The sequence below is a fragment of the Salmo salar genome, chromosome 02 (genome assembly GCF_965601325.2).
Source record: "Salmo salar chromosome 02, fSalSal1, whole genome shotgun sequence".
NCBI lineage: Eukaryota > Metazoa > Chordata > Actinopteri > Salmoniformes > Salmonidae > Salmo > Salmo salar.
In genome coordinates, this window is record NC_138292.1 from 43,949,655 (window position 1) to 43,973,595 (window position 23,941).

Here is a 23,941-nt window from a genome sequence, read left to right on the forward strand (position 1 = left end):
CACATGTAGTAGTTACAGAAAATATACAGGCCTATACATATATACAATATGACCAAGTGAAGTGCAATTATGAGATCGCAACAGTTGTCATAAAAAGTAGGCCCAATCCAGAAAGAACTAGTCCCCCTGATATTCAAATTCGGCCCCTGACATTTCATGTGGCCCCTGGTGTTCACTAATTTCATAGACGTAAAGAACAAATCATTTTGAGCATTGTGCACACTATTGAAACTGAACTCCCTATTTGCTCCTGGCCCTAATCCTTCAATGTTTGCAGATCTGTAAGGTCAGCCTGACCTGGTCAGGTGTATCATTATGGTGGTAGCATCACCACTGCACTGCATAGCCTACCTATCCAGACCCTTCAGATTTGCAAACATTGAAAGATTAGGCTAGTACCAAGGGGAAGGGGTTGGTAGTGATTTGGGACAGGCTCGTATCTGTTACCCCATGTAGGCCTGCCCATTACCTGATTTGGCTACCAGATAAAGGCTAGCATAATAGGCCAAAACATATTAGTGGATGCACTGTCTCTGTGTCTTAACCCTCTTTTTAGTTTAAATATGAAAATTACAATAAAATGTGATTTATTAGGGCTATTCCATTGCTTGGCTGCTTGTTATTTGGATTAGTTTAGTTCTACATATCTCCTTTCCACACATCAATCATACTAACCCAGGGTTTTCCCCAAATAATGTAAGAGGCGCTGTGACACCTTGTGGACTGGCTGCCACACTATTTAAATGCACTGCTCAAAAAAATAAAGGGAACACTTAAACAACACAATGTAACTCCAAGTCAATCACACTTCTGTGAAATCAAACTGTCCACTTAGGAAGCAACACTGATTGACAATAAATTGCACATGCTGTTGTGCAAATGGAATAGACAACAGGTGGAAATTATAGGCAATTAGCAAGACACCCCCAATAAAGGAGTGGTTCTGCAGGTGGGGACCACAGACCACTTCTCAGTTCCTATGCTTCCTGGCTGATGTTTTGGTCACTTTTGAATGCTGGCGGTGCTTTCACTCTAGTGGTAGCATGAGACTGAGTCTACAACCCACACAAGTGGCTCAGGTAGTGCAGCTCATCCAGGATGGCACATCAATGCGAGCTGTGGCAAGAAGGTTTGCTGTGTCTGTCAGCGTAGTGTCCAGAGCATGGAGGCACTACCAGGAGACAGGCCAGTACATCAGGAGACGTGGAGGAGGGCAACAACCCAGCAGCAGGACCGCTACCTCCGCCTTTGTGCAAGGAGGAGCAGGAGAAGCACTGCCAGAGCCCTGCAAAATTACCTCCAGCAGGCCACAAATGTGCATGTGTCTGCTCAAACGGTCAGAAACAGACTCCATGAGGGCCCGACGTCCTCAGGTGGGGGTTGTGCTTACAGCCCAACACCGTGCAGGACGTTTTGCATTTGCCACTGGCGCCCTGTGCTCTTCACAGATGAAAGCAGGTTCACACTGAGCATGTGACAGAGTCTGGAGACGCCGTGGAGAACGTTCTGCTGCCTGCAACATCCTCCAGCATGACCGGTTTGGTGGTGGGTCAGTCATGGTGTGGGGTGGCATTTCTTTGGGGGGCCGCACAGCCAGAGGTAGCCTGACTGCCATTAGGTACCAAGATGAGATCCTCAGACCCCTTGTGAGACCATATGCTGGTGCGGTTGGCCCTGGGTTCCTCCTAATGCAAGACAATGCTAGACCTCATGTGGCTGGAGTGTGTCAGCAGTTCCTGCAAGAGGAAGGCATTGATGCTATGGACTGGCCCGCCCGTTCCCCAGACCTGAATCCAATTGAGCACATCTGGGACATCATGTCTCGCTCCATCCACCAACGCCACGTTGCACCACAGACTGTCCAGGAGTTGGCGGATGCTTTAGTCCAGGTCTGGGAGGAGATCCCTCAGGAGACCATCCGCCACCTCATCAGGAGCATGCCCAGGCGTTGTAGGGAGGTCATACAGGCACATGGAGGCCACACACACTACTGAGCCTCATTTTGACTTGTTTTAAAGACATTACATCAAAGTTGGATCAGCCTGTAGTGTGGTTTTCCACTTTAATTTTGAGTGTGACTCCAAATCCAGACCTCCATGGGTTGATAAATTGGATTTCCATTGATTATTTTTGTGTGATTTTGTTGTCAGCACATTCAACTATGTAAAGAAAAAAGTATTTAATAAGATTATTTATTTCATTCAGATCTAGGATGTGTTGTTTATGTGTTTTTTTAGCAGTATATATATTTTTAAACTGTTATCATATAAGGCCATTATTTTCTCTAGATTACATGAAATGGCAGTTGCAGATGTTCAAATGCCCCCCCTGTTAAAAAAATTCTGGGGGGAACCCTGCAAACCCTAAACCTAATATTTTACTGTCTTGAATCTGCTGGGAAATAGGCTGGTGGACCAAAGCATTAGGGAAATTGCAGATACCGTTTAAGTAACCTAATTATGAGCACCATGGTAATATGATGGTAATATAATGTCTTTGTCTCCCTCTCTGTTTTTGTCAACAGAGGGTATATCTGGAGCCAAGCAGGACTACAGCCATGGGGATTCCAAGGACAACAAGTGCACTGTCTGCTCTCAGAGCTTCACTACTGAGAGCCAGCTACAGAGGCACCAGCGCGACCATGAGGCTAACGACAAGGCAAGCACAGTGCAAAGGGCCAGACGAGGCCGTTTGACACGACATAGACTGGACAGACCTAGCCTGGGTGCCAGTCTCTTTCTGCTCTTTTGCCAACGCCTTATGGAATTGTCATGCCAATGTTTAGCTTGACAATGACAATGGAGTAAGCAAAAGCATAAACCCATCTGGGACCGGGCTAGTACAGACCTACCTTAATGATCTCATTTGATATGGATAGAAATGTACTTCATTCACATGATTAATTTTGTATATGTATGAATGGTGTGCCGGATGTGAAAACACTAGATATATGTTACATCCATTGTTGATGAAGGTGAAGAACCCCAAAAAAGTACCAGCATATAGGCCTAGTCCTTTTACTGATGTTCCTGCCTGACACACGGATGAGTTGTCCTCAGACGACAGTTGTAGCTTGTCCACAGAAATGCAGTGCGAGTAGATTTAAGTTTGTGTTTACTATTCATTATTCAGCAGTCAGAGTGGGAGAGCCTCTTTGCAGGCCAGTGAGCAAACAGACAGAGGGAACATCCTCTTAAGACAAATAGCCCAGTGTATGAGGGAAATGTAGTGCCACTAGAGAGCAAATGCAACTGACAAGAGTTATTGAAGAAATAAGTATATTAGAAAATATACCCTGGAAATAAGACCTTCAGCCAAGCAGACCAACTGACATTTGCCTGAAAATTATAACAGGGAGAAAATATACTGTCCGGACTATTTGTTATTGTAGGACTCAGTTACTCAGTCACATTTCTAAAAACTTTTAAGTCATTTAGCAGACGGTCCTATCCAGAGTGACATACAGGATCAATAAGGGTTAAGTGCCTTGCAAAGGCACATTGCCAGATTTTTCACTTGCTCTGCTTGGTGATTCGAATCAGCGACCTTTCGGTTACTGGCCCAACACTCTTAACCACTAGGCTACCTGCAGCCCACACAGCCACTCACTTGCGTACACTTGCTCGCTTACTCACTCACTGTCTTTTCTCTCTTTTTTCCCTTCCAGCCTCACCGGTGCGACCAGTGTGCCCAGACGTTTAACGTGGAGTTCAACCTCACGCTCCACAAGTCCACACACGCCACCTCCAGCCCCACCTGCCCGGTGTGCCACAAGAAGTTCTCCCGCGTGGCCAGTCTCAAGTCCCATATCATGCTGCATGAGAAGGAGGAGGTCAGTCAATCAGTGATATGGGGCGGCAGGTAGCCTAGTGGTTAGAGCGTTGGGCCAGTAACCGAAAGGTTGCTGGATCGAATCCCTTAGCTGACAAGGTAAAAATCGGTCGTTCTGCCCCCTGAACAAGGCAGTTAACTCACTGTTCCCCGGTAGGCCGTCATTGTAAAGAAGAATTTGTTCTTAACTGACTTGCCTAGTTAAATAAAGGTTAATTAAAGAAATGTGATTGAACTCATTCAAACATGTAATTTAAAAAATGTGATTGTCTTCTATCTGCTGGGAAATATGGTTTATCGAAGGTTAAAATGTCATTTGTAGCTGGTGGCTACTACTTTTAATTAACTTATTAATTCAATTAATCAATAAATATCTGTGGACTTTTTCACATCAGGTCACAACCATCCTCATAATAATAATGATAATACATATAATTTATATAGGTGACAGCTTTCTAAAGCACATGCATGTCTTCTGAATTGGGGTTCTTCTCCGTCCTCCTCCTCTTGTCTGTGACCTCATCTTCTCGTCTTTTTCTCCGCCTCTGTTTTTTCCCCCTCTCCTCCTCTAGAATCTGATCTGTACAGAGTGTGGCGACGAGTTCATTCTCCACAGTCAGCTCATGCTGCATCTGGAGGAGCACCGCAAAGAGCTGTCTGGGGCCAAGGTGTACACCTGCAAGACCTGCAGCAAGGAGTTCAAGATGGCGGGCCAGCTCAAGGAGCACACCAAGACCCACATCAAGATGAGGTTAGAGAGCGAGGGGACAGTAGCACAGAGGGTCTCAGGTTTATTGATACTGTTGTCCAAAGTGCTTGCTTAGCAACACATTACTAAGTGTACTGAGTGCTCTTATCTCCCTGCGTCTTTCTGTTTCCTATTTTTCGTTTGGAGGACCAGCAGTTAAATTGTGTTTCAAAAGAACAACCTGACCCAAAGACTGTTTCCACATTGCGTTGATTTCTGTTTCTCGGAACTTGTTTTTTTCCGTCAGGCCACTCAGCTCGAATTCCAGAAACTACAAGAAGAATATTGATCGCAGTGGATTTACCAACAGCTGTCAGCACTGTGGCAAGACGTTTAAAAAGCCCAGCCAGCTCGTTCGACACACACGAATACACACAGGTAAGCAAAAGACAGCTGGGTCATGTTCATTATGGCACGCATCAGAAAACATTGAAAAACATTTTGCAACTGAAAATGAGTCCCACCCTGTTTGTATGTTTTCTTCCATTTCTTGCCTAATGAACACGACCGAAGACTCAGATTTGGAGTTGTTTACTTCAGAAAGCGAATTAATTGGAGAGCATGAGATGAAATAATGGCCTCTTCAGCCCTAGAGGCCCAGTCAGTGTGCTGTATCACTGTTGGACACCAGGGGTCTCCACCATGATTGGGAATAATCCTTGTCTCTCATCAACAAGGACTCCTTTTTCACTGTTGCACCTACTAAGGATTCTGTCACAGGAGGCTGCTGAAGGGAGGACGGCTCATAATAATGGCCGGAACGGAGTTAATGGAATGGCATCAAACGCCTGTAAACCCTGTGTTTGATGTATTTTATAGCGTTCCACTCCAGTTGTTATTACGAGCCCGTTCTCCCCAATTAAGGTGCCACCAACCTAGTTAATACATAGGAAGCAAAGGCCACATTTGCCCTGAGAAATACAACAGGGCCATACAGTTGTCCCATACATGTTTCTACATTTTCCCCTTGTAAAATGTGTTGAAATAGATATGGCATATAGCCTTAAAAAAAAATCTCCCAAAACATCCACTAAAATATAATAGTCATAAGCTACGTGCACAGGGGCATTGTTATTCTGAAACAGGAAAGGGCCTTCCCCAAACTGTTGCCACAAAGTTGGAAGTACAGAATCATCTAGACTGTCATTGTATGCTGTAACGTTGAGATTCCCCTTCACTGGAACTAATGGGCTTAGCCTGAACCATGAAAAACAACCCCAGACCATTATTCCTCCTCCACCAAACTTTACAGTTGGCGCTATGCATTGGGGCAGGCAGCGTTCTCCTGGCATCCGCCAAACCCAGATTTGTCTGTCAGATTGCCAGATGGTGAAACGTGATTCATCACTCCAGAGAATGTGTTTCCACTGGTCCAGAGTCCAATGGCGGCGAGTTTTACACCACTCCAGCCGACGCTTGGCATTGCGCATGGTGACCTCAGGCTTGTGTGCGGCTGCTCGGCCATGGAAACCCATTTCATGAAGCTCCCGACGGACAGTTCTTGTGCTGACATTGCTTCCAGAGGCAGTTTGGAACCCGGTAGTGAGTGTCAGAACCGAGGTCGGATGATGAGTCTCCACTTCACAGTAACAACACTTACAGTTGACCGGGGCAGCTCTAGCAGAGGAAAAATTTGACAAACTGACTTGTTGGAAAGGTGGCATCCTATGACAGTGATACGTTGAAAGTCACTGAGCTCTTCAGTAAGGACATGCTTATACAAATGTTTGTCTTTGGAGATTTCATGGCTGTGTACTCGATTTTATACATCTGTCATCAACTGGTGTGGCTGAAATAGCTAAATCCGCTCATTTGAAGGGGTGTTCACATACTTTTGTATATATTCAGTAGTGTAGCTTGCCAGTGGTGTGGAAAGTGACCCTGTTTAAACCCACAGCGTCATACACAGCTACTGACAGCTGTGTTGACACGCGCGCACACACACGCACGCACGCACGCACGCACGCACACACACACACACACGTATGATGCTAAGAAGGCGCCGACAGAGATGGTCGCCTCGCTTCAAGTCCTTAGGAAACTATGCAGTATTTTGCTTTTTTAATGTATTATTTCTTACATTGTTAGCCCAGAAAATCTTAAGTGTTATTACATACAGCTGGGAAGAACTATTGGATATAAGAGCGACATCAACATTACAACCAGGAATACGACTTTCCCGAAGCGGATCCTTAGTTCGGCCCCCACCCAGGACAATGGCTCTAATCCCAGAAGCCGTCCCAAAACAAGGTTGCCGCTGAAGAGGCAGACGGAGGGGCCTCCTGGACAGGCTCGGTAGATGTGCACACCGCCCTTTCGAGTATACTACTCGCCAATGTCCATTCTCTTGACAACAAGGCAGACGAAATTTAAGCAAGGGTTGCCTTCCAGACAGACATCAGAGATTGTAACATTCTCTGTTTCACGGAAACATGGCTCTCTCGGGATTCGGAGTCGGATCAGCCACCGGACTTCTTCATGTGTCGGGCAGACAGCAATAAACACCTCTCTGCGAAGAAGATGGGCGAGGGTGTATGCTTCATGATTAACGACTCATGGTGTAATCGTAACAACATATAGGAACTCAAGTCCTTCTGCTCACTCGACCTAGAATTCCTTACAATCAAATGCCGGCCATATTATCTCCCAAGAGAATTCTTGGGAGATAAGTCTTCCAAGAGACACCACGACAGCCCTCAAGGAACTTCACTGGACTCTCTGTAAACTGGAAATGGTATATCCTGAGGCTGCATTTATTGTAGCTGGGGATTTTAACAAAGCAAATTTGAAAACAAGGCTACCTAAATTATATCAGCATATTGACTATAACCATCGCCTCTCCTTTTCTGTGGCCGACGTAAGACATTTTAAACGTGTTAACCCTCACAGAGCTGCTGGCCCAGACGGCATCCCTAGCCGTGTCCTCAGAGCATGCGCAGACCAGCTGGCTGGTGTGTTTATGGACATATTCAATCGCTCCCTATCCCAGTCTGCTGTCCCCGCATGCTTCAAGATGGCCACCATTGTTCCTGTACCCAAGAAGGCAAAGGTAACTGAACTAAATTGACTTCTGCCCCGTAGCACTGACTTCTGTCATAATGAAGTTCTTAGAGAGACTAGTCAAGGATCATATCACCTCCACCTTACCTGCCACCTTAGACCCACTTCAGTTAGCATACCGCCCCAACAGGTCCACATATTGATGCAATTGCCTGCACACTGCCCTATCCCATCTGGGCAAGAGGAATACCTATGTAAGAATGCTGTTTATTGACTACAGCTCAGCATTCAACACCATAGTACCCTCCAAGCTCATCATTAAGCTGGAGGCCCTGAGTCTTAAACCCGCTTTGTGCAATTGGGTCCTGGACTTTCTGACGGGCCGCCCCCAGGTGGTGAAGGTAGGAAACAACATCTCCACTTCGCTGACCCTCAACACTCCCCACCCCACAAGGGTGCGTGCTCAGCCCCCTCCTGTACTCCCTGTTCACCCATGACTGTGGACATGCATGCCTCCAACTCAATCATCAAGTTTGCAGATGACACAACAGTAGTGGGCTTGATTACCAACAACGACGAGACAGCCTGCAGGGAGGAGGTGAGGGCACTCGGAGTGTGGTGTCAGGAAAACAACCTCTCACTCAACGTCAACAAAACAAAGGAGATGATTGTGGACTTCAGGAAACAGCAGAGGGAGCACCCCCCCCATCCACATCAACGGGACAGTAGTGGAGAAGGTGGAAAGTTTTTTACGTTCCTCGGCTAACAAATCACAGACAAACTGAAATGGTCCACCCACACAGTCAGTGTGGCGAAGAGGCGCAACAGCGCCTCTTAAACCTCAGGAGGCTGAAGAAATTTGGCTTGTCACCTAAAACCCTTACAAAGTTTTACAGATGCACAATCATCAAATGAAATGAAATCAAATGTATTTAAATAGCCCTTCTTACATCAGCTGATATATCAAAGTGCTGTACAGAAACCCAGCCTAAAACCCCAAACAGCAAGCAATGCAGGTGTAGAAGCACGATGGCTAGGAAAAACTCCCTAGAAAGGCCAAAACCTAGGAAGAAACCTAGAGGACCCAGGCTATGAGGGGTGGCCAGTCCTCTTCTGGCTGTGCCGGGTGGAGATTATAACAGAACATGGCCAAGATGTTCAAATGTTCATAAATGACCAGCATGGTCAAATAATAATAATCACAGTAGTTGTCGAGGGTGCAACAAGTCAGCACCTCAGGAGTAAATGTCAGTTGGCTTTTCATAGCCAATCATTGAGAGTATCTCTACCGCTCCTGCTGTCTCTAGAGAGTTGAAAACGGCAGGTCTGGGACAGGTAGCACGTCCGGTGAACAGGTCAGGGTTCCATAGCCGCAGGCAGAACAGTTGAAACTGGAGCAGCAGCACGGCCAGGTGGACTGGGGACAGCAAGGAGTCATCATGCCAGGTAGTCCAGAGGCATGGTCCTAGGGCTCAGGTCCTCTGAGAGAGAAAGAGAGAATTAGAGAGAGCATACTTAAGTTCACACAGGACACCGGATAAGACAGGAGAAATACTCCAGGTATAACAGACTGACCCTAGCACATAAACTACTGCAGCATAAATACTGGAGGCTGAGACTGGAGGGGACAGGAGACACTGTGGCCCCATCCAATGATACCCCCAAACAGGCAGGATATAACCCCACCCATTTTGCCAAAGCACAGCCCCCACACCACTAGAGGGATATCTTCAACCACCGACTTACCATCCTGAGACAAGGCTATAGCCCACTGAGTATAGCCCACTAAGATCTCCGCCACGGCACAACCCAAGGGGGGGGCGCCAACCCAGACACGAAGACCTCGTCAGTGACTCAACCCACTCAAGTGACACACCCCTCCTAGGGACGGCATGGAAGAGCACCAGTAAGCCAGTGACTCAGCCCCTGTAATAGGGTTAGAGGCAGAGAATCCCAGTGGAGAGAGGGGAACCGGCCAGGCAGAGACAGCAAGGGGCGGTTCGTTGCTCCAGAGCCTTTCCGTTCACCTTCACACTCCTGGGCCAGACTACACTCAATCATATGACCTACTGAAGAGATGAGTCTTCAGTAAAGACTTAAAAGGTTGAGACCGAGTCTGCGTCTCTCACATGGGTAGGCAGACCATTCCATAAAAATGGAGCTCTATAGGAGGAAAATGGAGCTCTACAATGGATGGATGACTAATGCTGTGCAAAAGATGGTTGGTCTGTGCTCTGAATCTCAAACAGCACATTAAGGGGATGTGCTGAAGGGGAGCTATGGTGCTTCAAACACAGCCTGCAGACTCCAGTTAGCTAACTGAAACTAAAGCCGGTATCCTCAGCTAAGTATCCACCTCTGCTCTGATTCTACATCCTCATTGTCTAAAGCAAGGCAGGTTAGTCCCTGTGGGCTTCTCAGCTTAGCTAAACTCAGATCTCCCTGAGCAGTCGGGCTTCAAGACGGGTTACTCAACCAAGACTGCTCTTCTCTGTGTCACGGAGACTCTCCGCACTGCCAAAGCTGACTCTCTCTCCTCTGTTTTCATCCTCCTAGATCTATCTGCTGCCTTTGACACCGTGAACTATCAGATCCTCCTCGCCACCCTCTCAGGGCTGGGCGTCTCATGCGCTGCACACTCTTGGTTTGTATCGTACCTTGCAGGCCGCTCTTACCAGGTGACGTGGAGAGGATCTGTGGCTGCACCACGTACTCTCATTACTGGTGTCCCCCAGGGCTCGGTTCTAGGCCCTCTCCTCTTCTCTCTGTACACCAAGTCACTCGGCTCTGTTATATCCTCACATTGTCTCTCCTATCATTGCTTTGCGAATGACACTCAACTACTTTTCTCCTTCACCACTTCTGATACCCAGTTAGCGACACACATCTCTGCGTGCCTGGCAGATATCTCAACTTGTATGACGGAACTGCTCTTCACACAGGAAGCGACGAAGGTCCTAATCCAGGCACTTTCCTCTCCCGTCTGGACTACTTCAGCTTGCTGTTGGCTGGCCTCCACTTGTGCCATCAAATCCCTGCAACCTATCCAGAACGCTACAGCCCGCCTAGTTTTCAACCTTCCAAAGTTCTCTCATGTCACCCCGCTCCTCTGCACACTCCACTGGCTTCCCACACACACACACACCTTCAGGCTATGCTCATGCCCTACACCCCAACCCGAGCACTCCGTTCTGCCACCTCAGGTGTCTTGGCCCTCCCACCCCTACGGGAGGGCAGCTCCCACTCAATCCAGTCCAAGCTGTTCTCTGTCCTGGCACCCCAATGGTGGAACCAGCTTCCCCCTGAAGCTAGGACAGCAGAGTCCCTGCCCATCTTCCCGAAAACATCTGAAACCCTACCTCGTCAAACAGTATCTTAAATAATCCTCATCTCGGGACTTAAATGTAAATGTAAGCAATGGTTTTCCTACGGGATATAGACCCTTTTCTGTGTTTGCTAACATTGTCACATGAGGGCGACGCGTGCAAGTTGGTGGCAGAACAAGGGGGAGTTCTAATAAAACACCAGCAAAGAAATATTCTATTTACATGTTGCTTATGAGTGCATGTCACACTACTTTTGGATTATAATTGGATTTTAAGGCTCGTATGAATGTCCTGCTTAACATAATGTTTGTGTCATCGCAAATAAACTGCATTAAAAACGGAGCAAAAAAAGAAACGTCCTCTCACTGTCAACTGCGTTTATTTTCAGCAAACTTAACATGTGTAAATATTTGTATGAACATAACAAGATTCAACAACTGAGACATAAACTGAACAAGTTCCACAGACATGTGACTTAATAGAAATGGAATAATGTGTCCCTGAACAAAGGGGGGTCAAAATTAAAAATAACAGTCAGTATCTGGTGTGGCCACCAGCTGCATTAAGTACTGCAGTGCATCTCCTCCTCATGGACTGAACCAGATTTGCCAGTTCTTGCTGTGAGATGTTACCCCACTCTTCTACCAAGGCACCTGCAAGTTCCCGGACATTTCTGGGGGGAATGGCCCTAGCCCTCACCCTCCGATCCAACAGGCCCCAGACGTGCTCGATGGGATTGAGATCCGGGCTTTTCGCTGGCCATGGCAGAACACTGACATTCCTGTCTTGCAGGAAATCCCGCACAGAACGAGCAGCATGGCTGGTGGCATTGTCATGCTGGAGGGTCATGTCAGGATGAGCCTGCAGGAAGGGTACCACATGAGGGAGGAGGATGTCTTCCCTGTAACGCACGGTGTTGATATTGCCTGCAATGACAACAAGCTCAGTCCGATGATGCTGTGACGCAAAGCCCCAGACCATGACGGACCCTCCACCTCCAAACCGATCCCGATCCAGAGTAAAACAAAATGTTATGTCATACCCGTGGTACACGGTCTATCAGAATTCAGGGCTCAAACCACTGAGTTTATAATGAGTTTTATACCATGGAATTGTTGAGTACTCGTTTCTGATTGGCTTGAATGGCATTCTAGAGCGTGCATTATTTCCCTATAATGCACTGTATAATTTCACAGTATAATTCAATGGCAATGAAGTTCTATTTTTTTAGCTGCTTTTAAAAGCCAAAGTTGAATTGAAAATATCAATGGCATTGTTGAATTCGATTTTCATAATAGCAAGCTAGGATATTGGTTTAGTTAGCTAAGTCTAATTGTTTGGTTACCAGACTCGCATTAAGCATCTCCAATCCAAAATGTAATCTAGAATCGGCTTCCTATTTCGCAACACAGCATCCTTCACTCATGCTGCCAAACGTACCCTCGTAAAACTGACTATCCTACTGATCCTTGACTTCGGCGATGTCATTTACAAAATAGACTCCAACACTCTATTCAGTAAATTGGATGAAGTCTATCACAGTGCCATCAGTTGTGTCACCAAAGCCCCATATACTACCCACCACTGCGACCTGTATGCTCTCGTTGGCTGACCCTCGCTTCATATTCGTCGCCAAACCCACTGGCTCCAGGTCATCTATAAGCCTTTGCTAGGTAAAGCCCCGCCTTATCTCAGCTCACTGGTCACCATAGCAGCAACTACCCGTATCACGCGCTCCAGCAGGTATATTTCACTGGTAACCCCCAAAGCCAATTCCACTTTCGGCTGCCTTTCCTTCCAGTTCTCTGCTGCCAATGACTGGAACGAACAACAAAAATCACTGAAGCTGGAGACTCATATCTCCCTTACTAACTTTAAGCACCAGCTGTCAGAGCAGCTCACAGATCACTGTACCTGTACATAGCCCATATGTAAATAGCCCATCCAACTACCTCATCCCCATACTGTTATTTATTTTTCTCTTTTGCACCCCAGTATCTTTACTTGCACACTCATCTATCACTCCAGTGTTTAATTGCTATATTGTAATTATTTAGCCACTATGGCCTATTCATTGCCTTACCTCCCTTATCCTACCTCATTTGCACACACTGTATATAGACTTTTTCTATTGTATTTTTGACTGTATGTTTGTTTATTCCATGTATAACTCTGTGTTGTTGTTTGTGTCGCACTGCTTTGCTTTATCTTGGCCAGTTCGCAGTTGTAAATGAGAACTTGTTCTCAACTGGCCTACCTGGTTAAATAAAGGTGAAATAAAAAAATAAACCAAGGCAACAACTCTAGCTATCTAGCTAGCTAGTAAACATGCTAGCTACTTCAGTGGATGTTGTCACATCTCTAATGGCAAATATGTTAAATTATAGCCATGGTATAAAATAGATAATCACCTCGGGACTCATAATGCAACTCCGCGGAAGGTTTGTTCCACTCCGATAACGTGTTGTGGAACACACATTCCAGGTCATGCTTTATTTTCCAGAGAACGCATAGCCCCTCATTGATTATCCCTTTCGTGTTCTTTCTCTGCCTCCCTCTCTCTCTCTCCCTCTCACATTTTGTCATGGGGTGCAGAGAACATTTTTCAGTTTTAAAGCTCATTTTCTTGCAATTCTATACATTTTTCAATGTCTAATGTGTGTTCATGTGTTATTTGAATGACTCAAGCATTACAACAAAATCTATGGGCGTAAACACGCTAGCTGACATGGGCTAGTTGATCTTGAAATGTCTTATAAATAGCTCTCTGAAGTATGCAATGACTGACATGACAACAGGAAAACTGATGATGCAATACCCAATTTCGAAATTGCACCTCGTGCATTCTACTATTACAACTTTCAAAAGTAAGTTGAAAGCCTGACTGAGTTCCTTAAAAATTCTGCCGACCCACAATTTGGGAACCACTGATCTATACCACCCAGGTGTATTGAGTTGTGTTCTCTCTCCCTCCTATTCTCTCTCCTCTCCCACCCAGGCGAACGGCCGTACAAGTGCAGCCACTGTAGCAAGGCCTTCAACCAGAAAGTGGTGCTACAGACCCATATGGTGAGGCACACAGGAGAGAAGCCCCACCTCTGCATCTTTTGCCCCGCTTCCTTCTCGCAGAAGGGCAACCTGCACTCGCACGTCCAGAGAGTGCACTCTGAGGTAAACAACCAACTAACTACATCACCTGGCACATCTCTGTTGCCCTTGTCTTTAATCAGTAGGCTGGGTGGAAATATTATTGACAAATAACTTTCACCTGTCTGATCCTCCAAGTTGTCCACAAGTGTCTACAAGGTTGTGTGTGTGTGTGTGTGTGTGTGTGTGTGTGTGTGTGTGTGTGTGTGTGTGTGTGTGTGTGTAGTACCATTCAAAACTTTGGACACAACTACTCATTTTAGGGTTTTAAATTGTAGAATAATAGTGAAGACATCAAAACTGTGAAATAACACACATGGAATCATGTAGTAACCATATTTGAGATTCTTCAAAATAGCCACCCTTTTCCTCGATGACAGCTTTTCACACTCTTGGCATTCTCTCAACCAGCTTCATGAGGAATGTTTTTCCAACAGTCTTAAAGGAGTTCCCACATATGCTGAGCACTTGTTGGCTCCTTTTCCGTCACTCTGTGGTCCAACTCATCCCAAACAATCTCAATTGAGTTGAGGTCGGGTGATTGTAGAGGCCAGGTCATCTGATGCAGCACTCCATCACTCGCATTGGTCAGATAGCCCTTACACAGTCTTGAGGGGTGTTTTGGGTCATTGTCCTGTTGAAAAACAAATGATCGTCCCACTAAGCCCAAACCAGATGGGATGGCGTATCGCTGCGGAATGCTGTTGTAGCCATGCTGGTCAAGTGTGCCTTGAATTCTAAATAAATCACTGACAGTGTCACCAGCAAAGCACCATCACACCTCCATGCTTCATGGTGGGAACCACACATGCAGAGATCATCCGTTAACATACTCTGCGTCTCACAAAGACATGGCAGTTCGAATCACAAATTTCAATTTTAGTCTCATCAGACTAAAGGATAGCTTTCCTCCGGTCTAATGTCCATTGCTCGTGTTTCTTGGCCCAAGAAAGTCTCTTCTTCTTATTGGTGTCCTTTAGTAGTGGTTTCTTCGCAGCAATTCGACCATGAAGGACTGATTCACGCAGTCTCCTCTGAACAGTTGATGTTGAGAGTGTCTGTTACTTGAACTCCAAAAAGTGAAATCCGAAGTGCAGTTAACTCTACTGAACTTATCCTTTGCAGCAGAGGTAACTCTGGGTCTTCCTTTCCTGTGGCAGTCCTCATGAGAGCCAGTTTCATCATAGCGCTTGATGGTTTTTGCGACCTCACTTTCAAAGTTCTTTACATTTTCCGGATTGACTGACCTTCATGTCTTAAAGGAATGATGGACTGTCGTTTCTCTTTGCTTATTTGAGCTGTTCTTGCCATAATATGGACTTGGTCTTTTATCAAATAGGGCTATCTTCTGTATACCACCCCTACCTTGGCTCAAACGCATTAAGAAGGAAAGAAATTCCAGAAATTAACTTTTAACAGGCACTCCTGTTAATTGAAATGCATTCCAGGTGACTACCTCATGAAGCTGGTTGAGAGAATGCCAAGAATGTGTAAAGCTGTCATCAAGGCAAAGGTGGCTTCTTTGAAGAATCTGAACTATATTTTGATTTGTTTAACACTTTTTTTTGGTTAATACATGATTCCATTTGTGTTATTTCATAGTTTTGATGTCTTCGCTATTATTCTTTAATGTAGAAAATAGTATAAATAAAGAAAACCCTGGAATGAGTAGGTGTGTCCAAACTTTTGACTGGTACTGTATATTTTAGCGATTTACATTTACTTTTGATACTTAAGTGCATTTAAAACCAAATACTTTTATACTTCTACTCAAGTAGTACATTTTCTATTAAGGTATCTTTACCTTTACTCAAGTATGACAATTGGGTACTTTTTCCACCACTGATCTTTATCAAGGGTGTGCATATTTCGGACCCCACTGTATATTTTCCTTCTAGGGTAGAGTCTAAAATGCTGACCACACCACTCGCGTCGCGTGCGCAAGCATTGTAAAATAAATGTACACATACATGTTATTCAATCATTGCACCCACACTGCTCACGTGTGCCAACGAGTGTCTGCTTTGCCAAGCGCTAAAATAGAAGTCAGTTCTATTTGTGACGATGAACGTGGTGCAAATCCTGCCTCTCCCATCTCCTCATTGATTTATAGAAACAGATACCCACGTGCCATCTCCTCATTGGTTATACCCACGTGGGTGATTGAAAGATGAACTGAGGTCGGTCGGTCATTGTGGTAATACTATGAAAGTTAGATGCCAATCACCATATAAAGTCCAAATAAGAAAAGGCCTGGAAGGAGGAGAGATGACTAGAAACAATTCGGTTGACTGTTTTATGTGTGGATTAATTGTCGGAATAGAGGACCTTGTGTATTTCAGCTAAAATAACAACTCAACATTTATATCCCAGGACAAATGAGCTAGCAACAGTAAGCTAGCTAAATAGGACAAATGAGCTAGCAACAGTAAGCTAGCTAAATAGGACAAATTAGCTAGCAAGTGCAAGCTAACTAGCTAAATTGACATAAATGTTTAATGCTTTTTGACCTGTCCCTAATTTAATATAATTGGTTCAGAGTTTGTTTTGATATTTCAACCTGGGATCGTGATCGCGTTTGGTGTGGGGGGACAAAATATATTTGCGCACGTCCGGTCTGGGCATGATGTAAGGGTCTCTGGACAGGCCCCCCTGTCTCGCTCTCTCTCTCACTCACTCCCACACACGGTCACCCTCCTCCCGGCTCAATTGCTTCAATAGAGCGAGACTCTGTTGCAGGTAAAAAAAGTTTCAGTCTCTTAGACAGAGAATGAGCTTAAATTACAGTTAATTGTCCGCGTCACATATGTGCCTCTGTAATTCGAAAATGTATTTTATGAGTCATCTAGCTGAACGCAAGACCTGGCTGTTTCTCTATTATACGCCAGCCAGGTCATTTTAGGCTCCCTAAATACCCTGTGATGTCCATAGAAGAGCATGACTCCTCCATCGGTTGCGGGCCCATAATAAATGGAGACTAATGGAGAGGGAGAGAGAGCGAGGATAGCTCCCAGCTCCTGTAGCCTCGATGGAGAGGCAGCTCTGTGGGGTCATGAATAGGTAGTGGCACGTAAAGAGATGGCTCTGTCATGGATGCAGGGCAGGGCACGCAGATCGATGGATGGATCCAGACTAATGCTGCACTAGTTCATGATCTGCTGTCGCATTTTACCACTCAGAAAAGAAGGCTTCCATTCTATTACACTGTCTGCAACGGAGCTTGTTCGTTTAAAAAAAAAAAAGCCTCTGCATGCATTCTGATCACAGACAAAATCATACATTGTCAATGGTAGGAAATGGATTTGATGTGAAGGTGGGTCTTGTGTCTTCTGACCTTTGTCCCCCCCCCCCCCCCCCCCTCCCCCTTTGTCTGTAATCAGTTAGATATACGGAAGTAATATAGAACATTCTTATGAAACAGAAGCTTCTATTACTGATGTAGCAACATTGCACACATTGAATGTGATATTTTCACATATTTGACGGTCCATGGGGAAAATAATGAGCCTAAATGAAAAGCAGTCTCTGGGTTATTCAGTATGATGATGGCAGTCGCGGAGTTGGTGTTTTATAGGCAGCCGTTTTTAAGTGAATGGCTGTACGTTCTTCTGGATCTGAGTGCTACTTTCATCGGATTTGTGTCCAGTAGTCACCATTACTTACATCGGTGCAAATGAGGACACGCAAATGTGAGGCTTCGTCCTTGTTGAGTGGCCAACTCAATCAGATAGCCTTTCAATTTTCCCCACCCCTCACGACAAACACATGTGATCGTTTTATCAACCGAACATTTTTAAACGAATGGGGGAAGAGATTGTAAAGATCGTCTGTAGCGTGTTTTTGTCCGTCAGTGCTAACTGGCAATGATGCGGTGAGTTGATTTGAATCTGCCCCGAAGCCCCAAACCGTAGCTATTCAACGTTTTTTTGAATAATGCATGTGATTCTCACGAGTGTCCTTCAACCTACTCTGGCAGTCAGGACCTCGGCTTTATGAACGGACTTCATGAATATATTGAAGTCGGATGTGAGTGGGAATGCATTTCATAAAGCGGAAGCATCTGGAATATGGACAGGGAAGTGGGACTGTTTTTAGATTACCCCAAAGTTTTAGCATGAAATTATTCTCTATCCTCCTAATCGCTGCCTTATATTAGATTGCTCTTTAAAATAATCAGAAGATGGATATTTGTAATATCTGTCTTGGCTGAAGATAAAATATGTATAATGTATACACTGATTGTACAAAACATTAGGAACACCTGCTCTTTCCATGGCATAGACTGACCAGGGGAATCCAGGACTATGATCCCTTATTGGCACTTGTTAAATCCACTTCAGTCATTGTAGATGAGGGGGAGGAGACAGGCAAAATAAGGATTTTTAAGTCTTGAGACATGGATTGTGTATGTTAGCCATTCAGAGGGTGAATGGGCAGGACAAAAGATTTCGGTTCCCTTTTGAATGGGGTATGGTATTAGGTGCCAGGCGCACTGGTTTGAGTGTCAAACCCAGCAGCGTTCCAGTTATTTTCACACTCAACAGTTTCCTGTGTGTATCAAGAACCCACCCAAAGGAAATCCAGCCAACTTGACACAACTGTGGGAAGCATTGGAGTCAACATTGGCCAGCATCCCTGTGAAACGCTTTCGACACCTTGTAGAGTCCATGCCCCGATGAATTGTGGCTGTTCTGAGGGCAAAATGGGTGCAACTCAATATTAGGAAGGTGTTTTGTACACTCAGTGTATATCTTAGTTGGTATTAAATTATGACATGGCATTAGGTAGTTTATTTTTACCTGATGTAAAATCATTTATTTTTAATATAAAAATCGACGAAGAATGTAGCCTTCTGCTAATTCCCAACGGCATCATATCCAACGGAAGCATTTAGGCCTTTAACAGCTCATTTAATAGAAAGTAATAACCACAGTTGTGTGTGTATACTGACTTTGTTTCTTGTATATGTGTCTCTTCAGCTTACGGGAGTACCACTGTTCCCGTGTATGGACTGTAGCTGTGTGTTCAAAAAGCTGGGCAGTCTCAACGCCCACATCAGCAAGATGCACATCTTGCTCATAGAGGAATCGGCCAACACACAGGTGAGCGAGTGCATGCAGATGATGTGAACTTGTAGAAGTTTCTGCTGATTCGGTTTCTGACCTCTGCATTCAGTTTGTTGCCTCGCGCTGCAGCTAGCTTGATGCTGAGGGATCAGACACACACACACACCCACACTGGAACCTCCCTGTAGCTCTACCACTACATGCAGATTTCTATGGGATTATTTCAGAGTGGGGCTCAATATAAAAAAGCCTCTCATTTTCATATGTCATCGTGTTTTTGTAAGTAAATGGAACCTTGAAAATCAGGTGTTCAGGTTCCCTATTAATTAGGTGAACTAGGCTTCCATAAAAACTTTTCGCTCATCAGTGATGCACTGCAAAAAACGAAAGATAGAAAATGCTCTACGCTGCTCAGATCAGCTAACCTCTGCCATTCTCAGTATTCCCTTTTCTCTCATTCTCTCCACTTTCACACCCTCCCTCGCTGTCCCGTAGGAGGTGGAGGAGTCGGGTCAGGGCGTGGCGGGGTCAGAGGGCAGCGAGGTGGTGACTGACGTGATCCAGCAGCTCCTAGAGCTGTCAGAGCAGGTGACAGGGGAGGGGACCCAGTCACAGCCCCAAGAACAGACCATCACCATGGAGACGGCCATCAACCAGGACATCCTACAGGTGGGAACCATAACACACTCAGGAATGCATGCATACATGTACATACACACGCATGTGCATAAGTGTACACGCACGCACAGACACATGAACGCACGCACTCATGGATACATGTGTGTACACACACACACACACACACCTGCCCTACTATACTTGAGAGGACTTTTTGGGGACCAATTCAAAGTCCTATTTTCCCTAAACCTTACCCTAACCTTAACCCTTAACCCTAATTGTAACCTTAACCTGAAAGCCTAAAATAGCCTTTTTACAAGGGAGGACCAGCAAACTTCTGGTACCAATTTCTAGAAAACAATAGTCTATATTGATTTAAACTGGTGTTGAGAACAACGTGGCAGAGGTGGGCGGCAGCGGAGTGAGGAGACGGGGAAACAGCCGTTGGGCCTAGAAAAAGCTCAGAGAGAGGAACACTCACCGTAGTTATGATCAACTGAATGATGAAAATAGTAGATTAAAGTAGGCTAATGCAATTGAAGGCATGTATCAAATTCTTGCTTGGACTGAAACTCCCAAAGTCATATCCAACCGTTTATACTCATTTAAAGGAATAGTCGTGTGTGTGTGGTCACCTAGATGATCATTTCAGCACTGTTTTGATTGGGACAGCACCATCGCACTGCTTTGAGGCAAAAGTGGGGGAGTTTCTTTCTCACTGGATCTCCGTTTTGGATATTTTGTAACAATTAAGCTGGGGAAATGTTAGCTAAATTGAGGTGAGTGCTAATGATCGTCCTTATATTAGTTTGCTCATTATATTAGCTGATCAGAACGTTTTGCTAGCATTTATACCAGTGGATTTTACTCTTCACTCGCGTAGTAGCCTGTCTTACTCCCTTCCAAAAGCCTGTGACTTGTCTCATAGTCAGTCAATGTGATTTTGTTTTCACTGAATCTGTCTGTATATTTGGTTAATTGATCTCTGGCTGGACAAGTGGAAGTGGTAGCTCGTTTATTCGTTCCCTGATCAGAAACATTTAGCATGCAATAATGTAGCCTAAATCGACTAATATACTTATCTATTGTCTTACGTAGTAGCCTTATATAGAGCTATTTTCATATCGTCCCGAATCCCACTGAAACCCAAAATCCTGACTCCTGTCTCGCATGAAAAATCCAAACTTTATTCTGTAATCCAGGGGTTGGATTATCCAAGCACATTTTTGTGAAGTAAATACGCTAGGCTTAAGGCTTCTATGCAACAACCTGTTTGGATAATGTGATATTTTATATTTTAAATCTGCTGCTGAGTATGTTGTGTATTTCGTGGAATTGCATTAGTGCGACATTGGGGGAAAACGTTGTAATTTCCCTTTTTTGGGGAAATGTTAGGAGTGGGCCCAGGACAGTCCCGGGATCCTGGTTACCGGTGTTTATCCCTAGCGTCATGTAGCCTAGCTCTAATAATGTGATCGAGGCATACGGCACAGTATTGTCCAATACTGTGGATGGAAAAATGTACTAATACATAGTATTAGTCACAGTTTTTTGTTAAACCCTGTCACCCCTGAACCCATACCCACACAGCAAGCCCTGGAGAACAGTGGGTTGAGCGTGGTTCAGTCCCAGACCAATGGAGCGGCCAGACAGACTCAGAGCCATGCCGCCGAGGGGGCTCTACCTGACAGTAAGAAGTTCCCAGTCCAGGACAAAACCGCCAAGAAGGAGAAGAAAAGTATCTTCAAAAAACCTGTACAGATGCCAGGTAGGGCATACCCCAATAATGTCCATGTGTGCTTATGTATGTCACTGTCTCTCCGTTCCGTTTGAACTCCCATCAGTTTACTAGCTCGTGAAATGTCCGTTGACAATAAACAGGTATATTGCATACTGTGCATTCGGAAAGTATTCAGGCCACCTTCCCTTTTACCACATTTTGGAACGTTACAGCCTTATTCTAAAATGGGTTAAATAAATGTTTTTCCTTATCAAGCTACACACAATACCCCATAATGACAAAGCAAAAAAAGGTTTTTAAAACTCTTTGCAAATGTATTCAAAATAAAAAAACAGAAATACCTTATTTACACGTATTCAGACCCTTTGCTAGTAGACTCGAAATTGAGCTCGGGTGTATCCTGTTTCCATTGATCAACCTTGAGATGTTTCTACAACTTCATTAGAGTCCACCTGTGGTAAATTAAATTGATTGGACATGATTTGGGAAGGCACACACCTTTCTATATGAGGTCCCACAGTTGACAGTGCATGTCAGAGCAAAAACCAAGTCATGAGGGTGAAGGAATTATACATAAAGACAAAATTGTGTCGAGGCACAGATCTTGGGAAGGTCTACCAAAAAATGTCTGCAGCATTGAAGGTCCCCAAAAACACAGTGGCCTCCATCATCCTTAAATGGAAGAAGTTTAGAACCACCAAGACTCTTCCTAGAGCTGGCCGCCCGGCCAAACTGAGCGATCAGGGAGAGAATGATCTTGTTCAGGGAGGTGACCAAGAACCGTATGGTCACTCTGACAGAGTTCCTCTGTGGAGATGGGATTACCTTCGAGAAGGTCAACTATCTCTGTAGCACTCCACCAATCAGGCCTTTATGGTAGAGTGGCCAGACGGAAGCCATTCCTCATTTAAAGGCAAATGACAGTCCACTTAGTTTGCCAAAAGGCACCTAAAGGACTCTCAGACCATGATAAACAAGATTCACTGGTCTGATGAAACCAAGATTGAACTCTTTGGCCTGAATACCAAGCTTCACGTCTGAAGGAAACCTGAAACCATCCCTGCGGGAACGAAGGAAAGATGAAAGGTTCTAGTTAGGTCCTAGGGAAAGATGAATGGCGCAAAGTACAGAGATCCTTGATGAAAACCTGCTCCAGAGCGCTCAGGACCTCAGACTGGGGTGAAGGTTCACCTTCCAACTGGACAACGACCCTAAGCACACAGCCAAGACAACGCAGGAGTGGCTTTGGGACAAGTCTCTGAATGTCCTTGAGTGGCCCAGCCGGACTTGAACCCGATCGAACATCTCTGGAGACACCTGAAAATAGCTGTGCAGCGACACTCCGCATCCAACCTGACAGAGCTTGAGAGGATCTGCAGAAAAGAAGGGGAGAAGCTCCCCAAATACAGGTGTGCCAAGCTTTTAGCGTCATACCCAAGAAGACTCAAGGCTGTAATTGCTGCCAAAGGTGCTTCAACAAAGTACTGAGGAAAGGGTCTGTTAAAAATGTTATACATTTACAAAAAGTTCACAAAATATCAGATTTTGCTTTGTCATTAAAGGGTACCAACAATTTAAATAATTTATGAATAAGGCTGTAACATAAAACAATGTGGAATAAGTCAAGGGGTCTGAATACTTTCCAAATGCACTATATATCGGGAGTTTCAATTGATCCCCTGAACTGAAGAAATTTAAGTGTATTTGCTCTCAGCTCTGTGCCTGCTCATCTCATGTGGGACCAGTGTCGTATCCATTAGGGCACCCTATAACAAAACATTTTGAAACCTAACACGAAAATTCATGTTTGTTATTGGCCAGGTCCAAGGTAGTCTCCCTGTTTCAGTCTGTTTTTCTTCCATTTGGTGCTTAATGAACACAACCCATGTCACCTCTTTCCCCCTTCCCCATAGGCTCCATCAGGGAGGAGAATGGCGTGCGGTGGCACAGCTGCCCTTACTGCAGCAAGGAGTTCAAGAAGCCCAGCGACCTGGTGCGCCACGTCCGCATCCACACACACGAGAAGCCCTTCAAGTGCAAGCAGTGCTTCCGCGCCTTTGCCGTCAAGAGCACCCTCACTGCACACATGAAGACGCACACAGGCGTCAAGGCCTTCGAGTGCCAGTGCTGCATGAAGTGCTTCTCCACGTCAGGCAGCAGGAAGGTCCACATGCGCCTACATACAGGTGAGGGATTATTATGGTGTTGTTATTATGGTGTGATATTAGCACCAACAGAGATTTGAATTCAACCATTTTGATTGTATTCGTAGATACACGTTTAGTTCCTGTTGGCAGCTATATCGCTCCATGATGGTCATGCATGGGACTGTGTTGTCAGGTTTGCAGGAAGGTTGCTTTTGTACACAATTCTGAATTTGTAATCAAGACTTATTATGATTAACGTTGGTGTCATAATCTGGTTTTGACGAACTTGATTAAGTTCTAGAAAAAAGTCCTATTTT

The 23,941-nt window shown here is 45.1% G+C and overlaps 1 protein-coding gene across 2 annotated transcripts in view; it reads left to right on the plus strand.

The window, feature by feature from the left end:
- Positions 1–23,941, plus strand: part of LOC106583530 (zinc finger protein 236) — an 86,772-nt gene that overhangs the window by 2,449 nt on the left and 60,382 nt on the right. For both annotated transcript variants that reach the window (XM_014167831.3, XM_014167837.3), the window contains exons 2-10: positions 2,525–2,658; positions 3,668–3,832; positions 4,404–4,582; positions 4,827–4,957; positions 13,904–14,076; positions 19,032–19,154; positions 19,614–19,787; positions 21,327–21,504; positions 23,391–23,663. In XM_014167831.3, the coding sequence (XP_014023306.3) occupies positions 2,525–2,658; positions 3,668–3,832; positions 4,404–4,582; positions 4,827–4,957; positions 13,904–14,076; positions 19,032–19,154; positions 19,614–19,787; positions 21,327–21,504; positions 23,391–23,663 (1,530 nt within the window). The remainder of the gene's footprint in view (positions 1–2,524; positions 2,659–3,667; positions 3,833–4,403; positions 4,583–4,826; positions 4,958–13,903; positions 14,077–19,031; positions 19,155–19,613; positions 19,788–21,326; positions 21,505–23,390; positions 23,664–23,941) is intronic.